At 45.2% G+C, this 18198-nt stretch overlaps 1 protein-coding gene across 1 annotated transcript; it reads right to left on the bottom strand.

Moving 5' to 3' along the window:
- Window positions 1-4581: 4581 nt before the first annotated feature.
- On the bottom strand, window positions 4582-17219 carry LOC145348477 (zinc-binding protein A33-like). Its single transcript, XM_080196664.1, has 6 exons — window positions 16728-17219; window positions 13033-13128; window positions 12719-12952; window positions 9161-9183; window positions 8924-9069; window positions 4582-5795 (listed from the first exon to the last, which is right to left on the bottom strand). The coding sequence occupies exons 1-6, from the start codon at window positions 17217-17219 to the stop codon at window positions 5260-5262; spliced, it is 1527 nt and encodes a 508-aa protein (XP_080052790.1). The 3' UTR covers window positions 4582-5259.
- Window positions 17220-18198: the final 979 nt, after the last annotated feature.

The following is an 18198-nucleotide window of genomic DNA, read 5'->3' as shown; positions in this document are numbered from 1 at the left end:
GAGATTCACTGGGTTGATTCTGGAGTTGAGAGGGTTGGCTTATGAGGCGAGATTGAGTAGACTGGGGCTATACTCATTGGAATTCAGAAGAATGAAGGGTGATCTTGTAGAAACATATAAGATTATGAAGGGAGTAGGTAACATAGAAGCAGGGAAGTTGTTTCCACTGGCGGGTGAAACTAGAACTCAGGGGCATGGCCTCAAAATAAGGGGAAGCAGATTTAAGACTGAGGAGGAACTTCTTCACACAAAGGGTTGTGAATCTGTGGAATTCCCTGTCCAGTGAAGCAGTTGAGCCTACCTCATTGAATGTTTTTAAAGTAAGGATAGATAAATTTTTGAACAGTAAAAGACTTAAGAGTTATGATGAGCGAGCGGGAAAGTGGAGCTGAGTCCACAAAAAGATCAATCATGATCTTATTGAATGGCGGAGCAGGCTCGAGGGGCCAGATGGCCTTCTCCTGCTCCTAGATCTTATGTTCTTATCTAACTTAGTTCAAGGGCAACTAGGAATGGGCAATGAATGCTGGCCTTGCCAATGACACCAAATCCCACGGATGATTTCCCCAGCTTGATGCCCATCTGAAATTCACACCACCCCAGACACCAACAACATTCTGTGTAATATCTACATAAATAAGATACAATTATTAAAGTTGGCATATTTTGGATTAATGTATAACACAAAACATAGAGCTGAAAATCTGAGGTGAAACTTCTGGATACTCGGTGACCAGTCACTAAATCTATGTCCACTGCTCTAGGCAACCTCTCTGCCATATGTACCATGGGAATAGTTAGGGTTTAGTGCCATACGTGTTCACACCAGGAGTAACCTCACTACTGTAGACCAATGGAATCCAGGAGAAATGTTAATGTATCTTGGTGCTGAGCACAGAGCTTTGAGCCGTTAGTGAGTCACTCCTATCTGAACATTAGACATTGATATCATAGATTCCTGCAGTGCAGAAAGAGGCAATTTGGCCTATTGAATCTGCACCAACCACAATTCCACCAGACCCTATCCCCTTAACTCCATGCATTTACCCTAGCTAGTCCCACTGACACCAAGGAGCAATTTAGCTTAACCAGTCCACCTAACCTGCATATCTTTGGACTGTAGGAGGAAACCGGAGCTCCCGGAGAAACCCACGCAGAATGGGGAGAACGTGCAGGCTCCATACAGTGACCCAAGCCGGGAATCAAACCCGGGTCCCTGCCACTGTGAAGGAGTAGTGCTAACCACTGGGTCATCATGCCGTCCCTTTAAAGTAATGCATTTTACAGAGAAGGAAAATAGGTAGCCAACAATAATGGAGACATGGCTGAGGGCCAGAGAGATAAAGGACAGCGACCAAAGGCAATCCTGTGTTGTCTTCCCAGTGTTGAATTGGTGGACGTTTCTGCTCATCCAGTACTGAATATCAGAGAAGCAGTCTGCTATTCGTGAATTAGAGGATGGGGAGGTGTGAGAAGTGGTGGAATAACAACTGGGTGTTGCATGTGTACATGTGAGAGGTGAGGAATTTTCCAATGTAACCAAGTGGCAGAATGTGGATAATTAGGAAATTGGCCAAGGATTGATATTTGGGGGATACCCCAGGTAACAGTGTGGGAGGGGAAAGGAAAGCCAATTGTTACTCTACATCTGATGAGATCCGTAAGAGCGGGTACAAACCCCTCAGAGGACAAGCGGAGAGACCCTGTAGGAAGATGGTGCTGTCAACCAAGTCAAAGGCTGCAGGAAGAGGAGGGAAGATCTACCATTTTCACAGTCACACAGGATGTAATTTTTGCTGTCAATAAGGTGGGCTCCGTGGATCATGAGGCACAGAGGGAAGCTATAAGCCAGACAAAGAGGAAGTTTCAGCCATTTGACTTGCTGCCACATGACCTCTGTGGGTCCAGATTGAGGGGGTGGCAGCAGAAGAGTCGGAAGGCCAAGGAGCACTAAAGGTAGGAATTTGGGAAAACTGAGTTTTTGTATTTGATTGTGGGATGTAGGCATTTCTGGCTACCCAACATTTATTGCCCATCCCTGAGGGCAGTTAAGAGTCACTCACATTGTTTTGGGTAAAGAGTCACATGTAGGCCAGACCAGGTAAGGACGGCAGATTTCCTCCCCCTAAAGGACATTAGTAAACTAATCGACAATTGTCATCATCAATAGACTTTTAATTCCAGGGTTTTATTGAATTCAAACCTGGGTCCCCAGTGCATTACTCTGGGTCTCTTGATCACTAGTCCAGCGACAATACCACTGCACCGTTGCCTTCCCGATGAAAAGGGGCACAATGTCTCGGAGGGGCAGGGAGAAAAGTGATATAAAGAGGGAAGGAAAAGTGGAATTGAAGTGATGGCTCAGGTCAGGTATAGAACTCCCACTCACCTGATGAAGGGGCAGCCCTCTAAAAGCTAGTGGTTTCTGCTACCAAATAAACCTGTTGGACTTTAACCTGGTATGGTGAGACTTCTTACTGTGTTTACTCCAGTCCAACACCGGCATCTCCACATCATGTTTCGTAGTCGCCAGTCCTCATGCTGAATTTTAAATCCAGATGTGATATAATTAATTGAACTTAAATTCACCAGATGTTGTGGTGGGAATTGAAACTTTATCCAGGTTAGTAATCCAAGTCTCTGAATTCCTGGTCAGACTTTATCGCAAAACACTTGGAAAACAGTAGCGGGATCAGACAGACTTGGCCTGGACTTATGAAAGGGAAATCATGCTTGACAAATCTATTGGAATTCTTATAGGATGTAACAAATAGAGTTGATGAAGGAAGCCAGTGGATGTGGTTTATTTGATTTTCAGAAGGGTTTCTACAAGGTTCCAAGTAAGAGATTAGCACGTAAAATTAAAGCACATGAGATTGGAGTAGTGTATTCAGGTGGATAGAAAACTAGTTTTCAGGCACAAAACCAAGAGTAGAAATAAAAGGACCTTTTTTCAAATGGCAGGCAATGACTGGTGGAGTATCACAGGGATCAGTGCTGCGACCCTAGTTATTCACTATATAGAAGAGGGAATTAAATATGTCTCTAAATTTGCAGATGACAGAAAACAGGATGGGAGGGTGAGCTGTGAGGAGGATGCAGAGAATCTTCAGTGTGATTTGGACTGGGTGAGTGAGTGGACAAATTACTGGCAGGTGTAGTATAATTCGGGAAGGCAGATTACTATCTGAATGCCCAAAAGTTAGGAGAGATGAATGTACAGTGAGATCTGGATGTCCTCGTACACCAGTCAGTGAAGGTAAGCATGCAGGTGCAGCGGGCAGTGAAAAAGGCAAATGGCATGTTGGCTTTCATAGCGAGAGGATTTGAATACAGGAGCAGGGATGTTTTGATTCAATTATACAGGGACTTGGTGAGGCCACTCCTAGAATACTGTGTGCAGTTTTGGTCTCCTTACCTGAGGAAGGATGTTCTTGTTCTAGAGGGAGTGAAGGTTTACCAGACTGACTCCTGGGACGGCGGGACTGACGTATGAGGAGAGATTGAGTCAGTTAGGATTGTAGTCCCTGAGTTCAGCAAAATAAGCAGACATCTCATAGAAACCTAGAAAATCTAACAGGACTACAAATTAGATGCAAAAAGGATGTTCCAGATGGGGTCCAGAACCAGGGGGTCATTGTCTAAGGATACAGGGATAAGAGCATAAGAACATAAGAAATAGGAGCAGGAGTAGGCCATCTCGCCCTTCGAGCCTGCCCCGCCATTCAATAAGATCATGGCTGATCTGTCGCTGCTCAGTTCCACTTTCCCGCCCTCTCCCCATAACCCTTAATCCCCTCTCTTATCAAAAACCCATCAATCCGCGTCTTAAAAATATTTAGCGAGGCAGCCTCCACCACTTCAACGGGCAGAGAATTCCAGAGATTCACCACCCTTTGAGTGAAGAAGTTCCTCCTCAACTCCGTTCTAAACCGCCCCCCTTTTATCTTGAGGCTGTGCCCCCTAGTCCTACTGTCTTTTTTGAGCGGGAAGAGTCTCTCCACCTCTATCCTATCCATCCCATTCATCATCTTATACGTCTCAATGAGATCTCCCCTCATTCTTCTAAACTCTAACGAGTACAAGCCTAGTTTATTCAGCCTCTCCTCATAGCTCAACCCCCTCAACTCCGGTATCAGCCTAGTAAACCTAGGATGCCAGTTGAGGACAGAGATGAGGAGAAATTTCTTCATCCAGAGTGTGATCAACTTGTGGAAGTCAATGCCACAGAAAGTAGTTGATGCCATAACATGAAATGTTTTAAAGAAGCAGTTAGATACAGCACTTGAGGTGAAGTGGATCAAAGGATATGGGAGGAAAGCAGGATCAGGCTATTGAGTTGGATGATCAGCTATGACCATAATAAATGGTGGAACAGTCCAAGAGGCCGAAAGACCTCCTCCTGCTCCTATTTTTTTTGGTTGTACATAACATACTCCTGTCTTTACACATTGTGTCAGGGGAAGATAATGTTATCCTTCAATGTGCAGTATCATCTTTTTCTCCTCACTCATCTGCAGTTTTAGATTAATTTTGTGGCTCTTTTAACAAATGAGAAACACCAAATAGAAATTTGAGGTTATTAAGAAGAAACTTCATTATTACGAGGAGGAAAAATATCATTTTAAATTAAACAATATCTCCAATTGAGGCACAATGTGGAATTGATTTAAAGACACTAAAATAGCCTCTGACTCCACAAATCTGTTCCAATATTTGGGAATACTGGCCTATCCCAGAATAAACCTGTAACAGATATTTTGCATCTGTTGATGGTTTGCTCAGACTTGCTGAAGCCTCTTAAATATCTTGGTGTTCCAGATTGTGTAGTTGGAGATCTCCAGCCAGCACTGTGTGATGTATTATATCATTACTATCCCCTGTCTGTGCGTGACCAGTGTGATGTGGTTCTGGGATCCTGCTACTCCTGTTTCCCAACAGCAAGTGTGATTCCTGGGATTTGTAACATAGATTCTGTATCCGGGAGACCAGCAGAGCCTTTCCCAATGGAATGAGCTGGAATGAAGAGTGAGGGTCCGAGAGTTCACGCTGGGACCTCTTCATCCTGCACAGTAACACACATTGCAGTGTGGGGTCACAGCCCAAGAACTCTGAGTAAGAAACACTCCCCAATCACTGACCCAATGCAAGAATCTCCAACATTTATTGCCCACTTTCTCCGTGTTGTTCCCTGCTGTGCCTCACTGTTACTGTGTGAGATGTGGAATATTCTAAATCACCAGTTTAGGAATCTACAGTTCAATGACACAGTTTCAGAGGAGCAGCATTTTTACCCTCATTCAATGGTCCAGGATAGAAAAACGGGAAGAGTTTCTCAGTGAATGTGTCCGTGAAAGTGTAGAGAATGGACATATCATCAGCATTGTAAAACCCTACCTGTCCCCCCTCATAGTCCAGGAAAACTCCGATGTTCCTGGGGTTTTCACTCACAGTCAGGGGGACCAATAGGCCATTGAGAGCTTCATATTCATTCCCATTTCCCAGCCACACAGTCCAGTAACCATGTTTAGGACCCAGTATTATCTGTCCCTTCCTATTGGCTGATTCTCTGGCCACACCCAGTGCCCACTCAGTCTTGTCGCCGACTCCAACCTCCCAGTAATGTTTCCCCGCTGTGAATCCCTCTGACCCCAGGACACAGCAACACACATCAAATCTCTCCGGATTATCAGGAACCTTTGCCGCTTGTTTATTTTCTGTCACGCTGGTCAGGTGCTCAGACAGGATGAGTTTACCATGCGCTGTGTTTGGGTCCAGGGTCAGTGAGGCTGGAACTGGGGAAATTCAAAAAGAGATCATGTTAAACATTTTAGACAGAGAAAGGTGCATGGACACAGATTAAAATCTCATGTCAGTAACATTGCACTTGGCACACATTCCACGATCTGTGTATCAGGAAATACTTCAGTGTGCAATTAGATATATTCCCAGACTCCAGTTTGTGCAGTGAACAGATATTACAGAGTGGGTACGGTGTACGGTTAGATATATTCCCAGACTCCAGTTTGTGCAGTGAACAGATATTACAGAGTGGGTATGGTGTATGGTTAGATATATTCCCAGACTCCAGTGTGTACAGTGAACAGATATTACAGACTGGGTACGGTATACAGTTAGATATATTCCCAGACTCCAGTGTGTACAGTGAACAGATATTACAGACTGGGTATAGTATTCTGATACCCCCTTAGAAAAGGAAATTTGTCGTACCTACCTGGTGTGGCCTACATGTGATTACAGATGTAGTGGCATCTTAACTGTTTTCTGAAATAGCCTAACAAGCCCTCAGTTCAATGTAATGAAGGATGAGTATTAAGCACCGGCCTTACCAGTGACACCCACATCCCATGAAAGAATAAAGAGAACAGTTTTCCTGTCAGGAAGGAGCAGTTGATCAGCAGCACTGAAAATAAGGAACTTGCTGATATACAGAATAATGTTGTACAGTATTTACAATAGGCAAAGAGATCTGCAAGTCAGGAGAAATATTATTGAATCAGGGACAGGCACTCACCTAAAAAAATCCAGCATAAGGAAAATAACAGTAATAAGAATGGCACTAAAATGTGACAAATCCCCAGAACCAGGTTATATTCCAGCCCAAATGTTTAGGAATTAGGAAACATTTCTGCACATGAGATGTGTCAGAATCTCAGAACTCACTTCTGTATTTTGGAATTCAGAAGAATGAGAGGTGATCTCATTAAGGGGTTTGACAGGTAAATGCTGAGAGGTTGCTTCCCCTCATAGGAGAGTGTCGGACCAGAAAGGCATAGTCCCAGAGTAAAAGGGCACCAATTTAAGATGGAGATGAGGAATTTCTTCTCTCAGGGGGATGTGAGTCTTTGGAACCCCTTGCCACAGAGACCCTTGTGTACGTTGGCACAATGGAGAGCACTGCCACTTCACAGCACCAGGGACCCGGATCCAATTCCAGCCTTGCATGGAGTATGCATGTTCTCCCTGTGTCCACGTGGATTTCCTTTGGGTGCCCCTGTTTCCTCCCACAGGTAAGATGTGCAGGTTACATGAAGTGGCTATGCTAAATTCTCCCTTAGTTTCCCAAGATGTTTAGGTTAGGGTCATTAGCAGAGTAAGTACGTGGGGTTACAAGGATAGGCTGGGATGGTGTTCGAGGGTCAGTGCAGATTGAATGGGCCGAATGGTCTCCTTATGCACTGTAGGAGAAGGGATTCTATATTTAAGGCTGATCCGGATTGATTTTTGATCAGTAAGGGAACAAAGGTGTACAGGGAAAGGACAGAAAAGTGGACATGAAGAATGTTGGATCAGCCACGATCCTATTGAACAGTGGAGCAGGCTCGAGGGGCTGAATGGCCTCCTCCATGGTCTTATATGACAATCGATAAAAACTCATTTCTGTATTGGAAACCGAGAGTGGTGTAATTTTTAAACATAGGTGTACACAGATATGGGACAGAAGTAGGTACAATTCGTACAGTTAGATCACAAATCAGCCACTGAAAGGCAAAACAGGCCTGAGGGTACTAAAAGGCCTTGTCCTGATCCTGTATTATACCATCACTGCTCTAGATCTCTGGCTCAGAGAGGAACACCATTATCCAGGGCTCTTAGTCTGATCCCTGCCCAGTGAGTCCTGGGACAGAGAGGAACACCATTATCCAGGGCTCTCAGTCTGATCCCTACCCAGTGAGTCCTGGGACTGAGAGGAACACCATTATCCAGGGCTCTCAGTCTGATCCCTGCCCAGTGAGTCCTGGGACTGAGAGGAACACCATTATCCAGGGCTCTCAGTCTGATCCCTGCCCAGTGAGTCCTGGGACAGAGAGGAACATCATTATCCAGGGCTCTCAGTCTGATCCCTGTCCAGTGAGTCCTGGGACAGAGTGGAACACCATTATCCAGGGCTCTCAGTCTGATCCCTGTCCAGTGAGCCCTGGGATAGAGAGGAACACCATTATCCAGGGCTCTCAGTCTGATCCCTGTCTAGTGAGTCCTGGGACAGAGAGGAACACCATTATCTAGTGCTCTCAGTCTGATCCCTGCCCGGTGAGTCCTGGGACAGAGAAGAACACCATTATCCAGGGCTCTCAGTCTGATCCCTGCCTAGTGAGTCCTGGGACTGAGAGGAACACCATTATCCAGTGCTCTCAGTCTGATCCCTGCCCGGTGAGTCCTGGGACTGAGAGGAACACCATTATCCAGGGCTCTCAGTCTGATCCCTGCCCAGTGAGTCCTGGGACACAGAGGAACATCATTATCCAGGGCTCTCAGTCTGATCCCTGTCCAGTGAGTCCTGGGACAGAGAGGAACATCATTATCCAGGGCTCTCAGTCTGATCCCTGCCCAGTGAGTCCTGGGACAGAGTGGAACACCATTATCCAGGGCTCTCAGTCTGATCCCTGTCCAGTGAGCCCTGGGATAGAGAGGAACACCATTATCCAGGGCTCTCAGTCTGATCCCTGTCTAGTGAGTCCTGGGACAGAGAGGAACACCATTATCTAGTGCTCTCAGTCTGATCCCTGCCCGGTGAATCCTGGGACAGAGAAGAACACCATTATCCAGGGCTCTCAGTCTGATCCCTGCCTAGTGAGTCCTGGGACTGAGAGGAACACCATTATCCAGTGCTCTCAGTCTGATCCCTGCCCGGTGAGTCCTGGGACAGAGAGGAACACAATTATCCAGTGCTCTCAGTCTGATCCCTGCCCAGTGAGTCCATGGAGAGTCTGAGTGATTGGATGTCAAATCTGATTCCCTCATACCCAAATTGTTCAACCTCAGGTTCCACATCAACACCAGTCCCTCGAGTGTAGTCCCCAATAGTCTGTACTCAAAAACAGGCAGCATCTTCAGGAGGGGGGTGGAGGCAGTGATGAGAGCAGAAAACAGAGAGTGAACACAAAGCTGTGGAGTTTCTTACCTGGAGAGATGATCTTTTTCATTTTTTTCCACACTGTATAGAGTAACGGGCCTCGAAACCCCAAGTATCTCCTTCTTGGAAACTTCCATATCTCTCCACCTTCATCTCTCTCTGCATCTTCCCCATCCTCCCCTTTATCCAGGTAGCTGTGTGAATGGGATTGATTTAATCACTCTCTGCTGGATACAGACTGTGATCACAGTGTAAAACCTGCGTGAGTTTGGATTAGATACTTACCTTTCTCTCAATCTTTTCAGTTCCTGTGAGACAGAGAATCAGAAATATTTTAATAAATATACACGCTGCTGTTTAGATTGTAATTATCAATAATGTAGAATCAGTGATTTTAGTTAAATGTGAAGGGATCTGGGTGGAGTTTTCACTCATGACTTCCACTCATGTGATACCACACCAGTTACCAACCTGTAGCACAACCTTGCCACTTTGTGTTGACACGGTTTCCTCAGCTGTAGAAGAGTTTGAAAGCACACTAATAGTTGCATTTATTTCTGGTCTCTGCTTTCCAAGTAACTAAAGAGCTTCTATCCATGTGAATGGAATGTTGGCCTTCATAGCGAGGGGGATAGAATATAAAAGCAGGGAGGTCTTGCTGCAACTGTACAGGCTACTGGTGAGGCCGCAGCTGGAGTACTGTGTGCAGTTTTGGTCGCCGCACTTGCGCAAGGATATATTGGCCTTGGAGGGGGTGCAGAGGAGGTTCACTAGGCTGATACTGGAGATGAGGGGGTTAGACTATGAAGAGAGTCTGAATAGACTGGGTCTGTACTCGTTGGAGTTTAGAAGGCTGAGGGGGGACCTTGTAGAGATGTATAAGATAATGAAGGGGATAGATAGGGTAGAGGTAGAGAGATTCTTCCCGCTTAGAAAGGACAGCAGGACTACAGGGCACAGCCTCAAGATAAGGAGGGGGCAGTTTAGATCAGAGTTGAGGACAAACTTCTTCACTCAAAGCTTGGTGAATCTCTGGAATTCTCTGCCTGTTGAAGTGGAGAAGGCTACCTTGCTGAATATATTTCAGTCATGGGTAGATATGTTTTTGATAGACAAAGGAATTAAGGGCTATGGGGAGAAAGCGGGAAAGTGGAACTGATCCACTTCAGATCAGCCATGATCTTATTGAATGGCGGGGCAGGCTCGAAGGGCTAGATGGCCAACTCCTGCTTCTATTTCTTATGTTCTTAATATCTGCTGCTATCAGCTGTGGACACTTAAACGCAGCATTCCTTTGACAGGGAGACAACAGTTAAAGTACCAGCTCCTGGACACTTGCAGCAGCTCCGATGTGAACAGAATGAGGCTCGTTGTGATGGTCATGCAGTCAAATAGCCTCTAATTACTGAGTATTTGAATTGGTGTCACCCATGGGACTGAACCCCGACATGTCACTGCAATCAGCACCAGCACCCATGGGACTGAACCCCAACATGTCACTGCGCTCAGATCCAGCACCCATGGGACTGAACCCCAACATGTCACTGCTCTCAGTGCCAGCACCCATGGGACGGAATAGCAATGTCACTGCTCTCAGTCCAATTAGTTTATCTCATGTTTCTGCTCCAGTCCACTCAAATCTCCTGCTACACCTCTCTCACCCCATCAGCATAACCTTCTAATTCTTTCCTCAATACATATTTCTCTGCCTTCTGGTTAGTGAACTGTTTCCCTCAATTACTGCATGTGGGGGAAACTCCACATTCTAACCAGCCCCTGGGTAAACACTTCCATACTGGAGTTATTAGTGACTGGCCTGAGTTGTTCCTTTCCAAGGGCTTGATTCAAATCCCACTCCTGACACCATGTTCCAAGTGCTGGTTAAAATGACTTCTGCCCTCAAGTCTTTATAAACCAAGGAGGACATCAGAGGACACATGATGATGTAAGGTCAATGGCACACAGGCATATCCCCCAATATTAATTTTGTTTTTTCTCAAAAAGAGAAACATTTTCTTCCATCAACTACATTGAATCCATCACAATTTAAAAGACACACAGCAGTCTATCTGGTGTAGGTACACCCATGGTACTGTTAGAAAAGGAGTTTCAGGATTCTGACCTAGGGACAGTGCAGGATAAGGTCCCAAGTCGGGGTGGTGTATGGTTCGGAGGGCAGTTCACACATGGAGCTATTCCCATGCATCTGGTGCCCTGGTCCAATCTGGTAGATTGCAGGTCAGGAAGGTGATATTGAGCCATATGTTGCCCTGGAGCTAAATGGAAGAGTCCAGGAGCTGCTCCACTGGCTGCTGTCTCTCTATGGAATATATGCTGTACTGAGGGGTAACATCACTGTCCCCAACTCAGAGCAGCACACATTTGATTTCACCTGCTTTTCAGGACAGGGCATATCTGGGCAATTTTGCACATTGTCAGCTATACACCAGTATTGCAGTTATGCTGGGACAGCCTGGTTAGAATTGTGGCTATTCTGAAGGATCTATTGCTGGAATACCGTCAGGGCCCAGAGACTTTTCAGTATTCATCACATTTAGCCGTTCTTGATATCATGTGGGGTAAATCGAGTTGGCTGAAGACAGGCATCTGTGATGCTGGAGACATTTAGAGGAGGACAAGATGGATCCTCCACTTGGCACATCTGGCTGAAAATGGGTGTGAATGCTTAAACCTTATCTTCTACACTGATATGCTGGGATCCTCCATCGTAGAGGGCAGGATATTTGTGTAGCATCATGAGTGTTCAGAAGAGAGCACTCTTCAGTATTTCCTGAGATTGTTACCTCACATCAACTGACTCTATATTGTTCTTAAAATAGGGAGACCAGAACATAGTGTGATTGAACCAAGATTCAATAAAGGTTAACAGCATTTTCTCAGCTTGTTAGTCAAGGTGGAAGTGAATGTACAAATGGTCACAACTTTCTCTGTCCTGTGTGTGGGTCTGAGAGTTTCTTTTTATTTATTCAGGGAATGTGGGTGTCGCTGGCTGGGCCAGCATTTATTGCCCATCACTAATTGTCCATGAACTGAATGGCTCGCTCAGTCATTTCAGAGAGTATTTAAGAGTCAACATTCAGTGAACCAGATGGGTTCTATGACAGTTGTTTCATGGTTAACATCAGACTTTTCATTCTAGACTTTTATTGAATTCATCTGTCATGGTAGGATACGAACGCAAGTCACCAGAACATTACTCTAGTGGCAATACCAATCCGCTATCAGCTCACCAGGTCCACTGATATGAAAGGAAAATCAGGCAGAATATAAAACTGAATCACAATTGCCTCCAAACTGGGATTTCCACCCACCTATGCCTAGAACTCTCTGGTGATGACCTTCTATGGTCTGCTTTGTCCCCATTGGGACAGGTCCCTCCCAGTCCTCCCCTCCCTCAACTTCCCCAGTATGAATGATTTCTGATTGCTACCACAGTGTTCCTCACAGGTCTCTAAGTCCACCCCTCGGTTTCGGGTCAACCATCTCTTCTCTCCCACTCCTTTTCTGGATCCTTTCATTCTGGTTCCGGTTACTCTGCAGCCAGCTATTATAAAATGCTGTTTACAATCACAGTGAGAAGTCTCAAAACACCAGGTTAAAGTCCAACGGGTTTATTTGGAATCACGAGCTTTCAGAGCACTGCTCCTTGCTCAGGTGAGTAGGAGCAGCGCTCCGAAAGCATGTGATTCCAAAAAAACCTGTTGGACTTTAACCTGGTGTTGTGAGACTTCTTACTGTGCCCACCCGAGTCCAGTGCCAGCATCTCCACTTCATGGTTCACAATCACACCAACAGTTTGGGGATTGGGTCATAAAGGGTCACCTTGAGAAAGGAGACACTGTCTTGCTGCTCGATGTCTACAGAAAGCTTCAATATCTTCCCCTCAAGTGAAGCCAGTTCCTCTTCAATTCCTTTCAGATTCTCCTCCATTGGTCGCAGATCTTCCTCCTTTTGTTTCCTCAGCTCTTCGGTTAAATGTTTCTCTTTGTCTTCAAGATATTGATGGATTTGAGCAAATTGTGCGGAGATGTCTTGCTCCAGGGATCCAGTGAGTTGCTATGACAGTGAGAGAGATTGTTTAAACAGTGCGTTGTTAAAGGATTGCAGTGTTGAAAGGGAACTGGAGTTATACTCACCTCCAGTTCTGAAATCTCCCTCTCCTGCTGCTGTTTGAATTCACTTTGATTTTTCTTTTCCTTCTCCATGGAATCCAAGGATAATTTCAGCTGGTCCTAAAAATGGAATCAGATCTCAGCGTGATCCAAAGAACAAAGAACAACCCAGCACGGGAAAGAGGCCCTTCGGCCCAACGAGCCCGTGCCACTGCATCTTCCTACACCTACCCTGCCCTGTGTGTATGTGAGTGGAACCCCTAATTTAGCCAGATTCAGGGGAGAATAGTGTCAATTTGTTACACCAATCAGCCTAAGAGCACATCTTTGGGGTGTGGGAGGAAACCGGAGCGTCCGGAGGAAACCCACGCAACCACAGGGAGAATGCGCAAACTCCCACAGACACAGGCCCAAATCCAAGTATCTGCACAGCTAGCAGTGATAGTCACTGAGCTGTTGCAGTGCCCGTCTGCTGGTCCAGGATTAAGCACACACAACGACACGAAGTACTAGGCCACACCCGGAACCTCCAAGAGCAGCCCACGCACGACCCACCATGTGCATGCCCCTCGTTTGACAACAAGCTGGACCGACACCTGTGGAATAAAAAGACGAAAACGTCAACATGTAATTCTACACTCCCGGTGTCATCCCGAGGCTCTGACCCTATTTAATACCTTCTGCTATAACCCTCCATCCATGTTTCGCTCATGTGTCTATCTAAGTAAATCTTAAACAAGTCCAACGTGCCTGCCTCCACCACCCTACTTGGTAGTGTGTTCCATACCCCCACTACCCTCTGCGTGAAAAACCTTCCTCTCATATCCAAATTATACTTCTCCCCCCTCACCCTTAGATCGTGACCTCTCGTAATTGTCCCCAATCTAGGGAAAAGCCTACCACTATTGACTCTATCTTTTCCCTTCAGTATTTTATATACCACTATCATGTCCCCCCTTAATCTCTGTCTTTCTAAGGAGAAGAGCCCCAGTTTCTCCAACCTTTCCTCGTAACTCAAACCTTCCATGCCAGGCAACATCCTGGTAAACCTCCTCTGCACAGTCTCCAGAGTCTCCACGTCCTTCCGGTAGTAAGGTGACCAGAACTGGACGCAGTACTCCAAATGCGGTCTAACCAACGTTCTATACAACTGAAGCATTAGACGGCAGCTCTTGTACTCTATACCCTTCCCTACAAAGGCTAGCATTCCATAAGCTTTCTTCACAACCTTCTCTACTTGTGCCGACACCTTCAAAGACTTGTCCATTGTAATGTCTGCTGATATATCACAAACTGTGAGGAGAGGTTTCAGGGAGAGGTGTTAACATGTGGCACGAGCATTTTATAACTGACAGAGTGAAAGGTACTGTATCATATCAGGTATATCTTCAAACCAACAACAGCTTCATGGTGTATAGAACATATGAATGGATTTGATAGTTTAGTAAGAAGCCTCACAACACCAGGTTAAAGTCCAACAGGTTTATTTGGTAGCATAACCTTTCTGAGCGCTGCTCCTTCATCAGGTGAGTGAGGAGCCTTCAGGAGAACACCACACAACCCTGCCACAGCTACCTCTATACGATATGCCAGATCATCGACACAGATACCATCATCTCATATGAGAATACCATCCACCAGGTACACGGTACATACTCTTGTGACTTGGCCAATGTTGTCTACCTGATATGCTGCAAGAAAGGATGTCTCGAGGCATGGTACATTGGGGAGACCATGTAGACGCTACAACAATGAATGACTGAACACCGCTCGACAATCACCAGGCAGAACTGTTCTCTTCTTGTCGGAAAGCACTTCAGCAGTCACCAGCATTCAGCCTCTGATCTTTGGATGTGTTCCTTCTTCAAGGCCTTTCAGACATGATTACCTGTAAAGACTTGCACTCCAACCATTATCTTGTAAATTGAGTTTATATCTATATATGTCCTGTTTGCAAATACAACTCATCACTCACTTGATGAAGGAGCAGTGCTCTGAAAACTTGTGCAAACAAATAAACCCATTGGCCTTTAACCTGGTGTTGTGAGACTTCTTACTGTGCTTATCCCAGTCCAATGCCAACATCTCCACATCTTTGATAGTTTAGACAATGTTAAGTGTAAAGTAATTCTTAAGGTTTATTTATCAGTGTCACAAGCAGGCTTACATTAACACTGCAATGAAGTTACTGTGAAAATATCCCAGTCACCTCACTCCCAGCATCTATTCAGACACACTGAGGGAGAGTTTAGCCAGAGCATCTAACCAGCACACCTTTTTTGATATTATGCTGGTCTTGGGGATTAACTGGGGATTCAATGGACCTCATACAAATAGGTACAGACTAATACTGTGACAGTTGGGTTGGATTTGCAGACTTCAGGTGTTGAATTTCACTGGGCAGTGGACTGGTGTTGAAGCGTATTATTTAAACATTGTTCATTGTATAGTAATTGTGTTTGATTGTGTGCTGGTCTTGTGTATTCACTGGGGATTCACTGGAGCCTCTACACATGGGCACAGACTAAATCTGTGACAGTTGACTGGTAGGTTTAGACTTATGGGGTTGAATTTCTCAGGGGGAGTGTGGGGTGGAGATGGAGTGTGTTGTTTACCTGGATGATAAAATTAGTGGGATTGCAACAGATTTGAAGAAAATGCTGTAATGAAGAAAATTTACATAAAGCTACGTTACCCTACAGAAATCATGAGCACAGACTGTAATGAAGGAACGTTAACAAATCTTAAACTCTTCACCTGGATTAACCGACCCTCCCATGATAGCCTGTTGTTTCCCTGAATTGAAGATTAATCTCCAGGATTCTGCTGCCGTCCATCCAGAAGAAATATCACCGGGACATGAGAAACTGAGTTTATCATTTTCTAGGTGTTGGGGAATGACTGTAAAATAAAATTAGCCAATCACTTCTTGAAGGCTTTGTTCATTTCCCAATTGGTTGGGAAGATAATGCTGATGAGGATTGGCGTGTGCGTTGACCAATGGCTGGAGTCTGGGGGCGGGGTTTAGATGTGGAGATGCTGGCGTTGTTTGGGGTAAACACAGTAAGAAGTCTCACAACACCAGATTAAAGCCCAACAGGTTTATTTGGTAGCACAAGCCACAAGCTTTCAGAGCGCTGCTTGTTCATCAGGTGAGTGGGAGTTCTGTTCACAAACAGGGCATATAAAGACACAAACTCAATTTACAAAATAATGGTTGGAATGCCAGTCTTTACAGGTAATCAAGTCTTAAAGGTACAGACAATGTGACTGGATACAGGGTTAAACATAGGTTAAAGAGATGTGCATTGTCTCCAGCCAGGACAGTTAGTGAGATTTTGCAAGTCCAGGCATGTCATTGGAATTACAGATAGTATGACATGAACCCAAGATCCCGGTTATAAACAGGAAATCAGGTGCTGAATTCTCCAGGGACAGAATCAATTTCAGTGCGTCCCCCAACTCCAGAAATTATATCAAGACAACACAGCCCTCATGAAGAAAGCTGAAACCTGGGACTGCATCCATATCATGTCAGTGTAAATAGAGGCTGTAAGACCTTTCACACACTATTAATATTAACACTCACATTTCCCACTGTCCGGCGTCAGTATTGAGTTAAAAGCGAGCAATAGGACAGAGCAACATTTGTCCACTAACTTATTACAGCCCAATAAACACCATGAGCACGGAGACGGTAACTCATTGTGTCCCCTTACCTTGTACTTGTCAAAAGCTATTGGTAGAGTTAGGAGTCTGTGGACTGAATGTGGGGGAGAGTCTACACATTTGGCACAGATCAGAATCTCTTCATCCTCACAGAACAGGATCAGTTTCTCCCCGTGTTCCTCACAGAGAGATTGCTCGTTGCCTGTGTCCCCATTCAGCTTCTCCCTGTGTTCCTCCTCCAGTTTCAGCTCCAGTTGCCTGGTTTTCTCACAGAGATTAGCCAGCACTCTGTTACTGGTGAAACTTCTCCGGGGGATAAACTGCTGACATTCCGGGCAGGACACAGCCTGACGCTGCTTTCCCCAACACTTCTGGATACAGGGTTTACAGAAGTTGTGCTCACAGACCAGCCTCACCGGCTCCACAAACAGAGACTGACAGATGGAGCAGGTTAAATTCTTACTCAGGATTAAGATGTGTTTACTGACGGCCATCTCCATTGCTGCTCCTGCTTCTGTTATTCGCTGAACTTTCAGTTTCATTTCACCCCGCTCTCTGTGTCCTTAAAGAGGACACCAAGAGGTCACCAAGACAAGTTTTCTGGCAAAATAAAACCTTTTATCCAACTGACTTTTTCCAGTCTGTTCAGGATAAAGATGAAAACCTGAAGAGAGGCAGCAATTTGAACAGGGATTCATCCATTAACTCCTTCACTGCTAACAGGAATCTGTGGAAATTTGCCCTCAACCCCAAGTGATTTCATCAGATTCCGCAGGGATCTCAACAAGAAAACACTTTTAAACTAATCCCAGTGCCGGGCTAGATGGCCTACTCCTGCTCCTATTTCTTATGTTCTTATGTTCTCTCAATCCCCAAAATCCGGTACACATCCTCTCCGCCTTGCACCTTCCCAGAGCCATGTTACGAGTCCCAACTGAACCCACTGATCCACAATATCCCAAGATCCCTGTCGTAAGGCAGAATACCTCATTCTCTTCCACAATCCTGTATCAATCCCAAACTAATCCGACTGCTTTATCTTTCCCCACGGTTATGTGAATCCCAAAAAAATCACTGACCTGCACTCCATCCATAATCCCATTGTCCTACGCCCTCTCCATTACCTTGTATCGATCCCAATCTAATCCCACTTCACCAATCTCCCCCTACAGCTCTGTATCAATCCCAAATTAATCCATTGCCCCACTCTCTCCCCATAGCCCTGTAGTGGGAAAAATCGCAAAGATGGCTACTTGGCACATAAAAGAAGTTACCTGGGAGAGAGACATTAAGCCGGCACTGACTTTTAGTGCAGACAGCTATTTGAAACTAAAAATGTGCAGGACAGACAGTTATTTAAAATTAAAAATGTAGGAATCAGATACTGTAGGGAGCCAGTAGAGAGCTTGAGACACTTTTAAGATAAGGACAGATCTAGGACAATAAGGAGATTAGCCATAAATGGGAACAGGAATACATAAATGCAGGAAAACCAATTACTGTATTTATAGACCAAAACTA

The sequence above is a fragment of the Carcharhinus amblyrhynchos genome, chromosome 9 (assembly GCF_965287045.1).
Source record: "Carcharhinus amblyrhynchos chromosome 9, sCarAmb.v2.hapA, whole genome shotgun sequence".
In the NCBI taxonomy this organism is placed as follows: domain Eukaryota; kingdom Metazoa; phylum Chordata; class Chondrichthyes; order Carcharhiniformes; family Carcharhinidae; genus Carcharhinus; species Carcharhinus amblyrhynchos.
The sequence above is the reverse complement of the archived record's forward strand: the minus strand, read 5'-3'. Positions and strand labels throughout refer to the sequence as shown.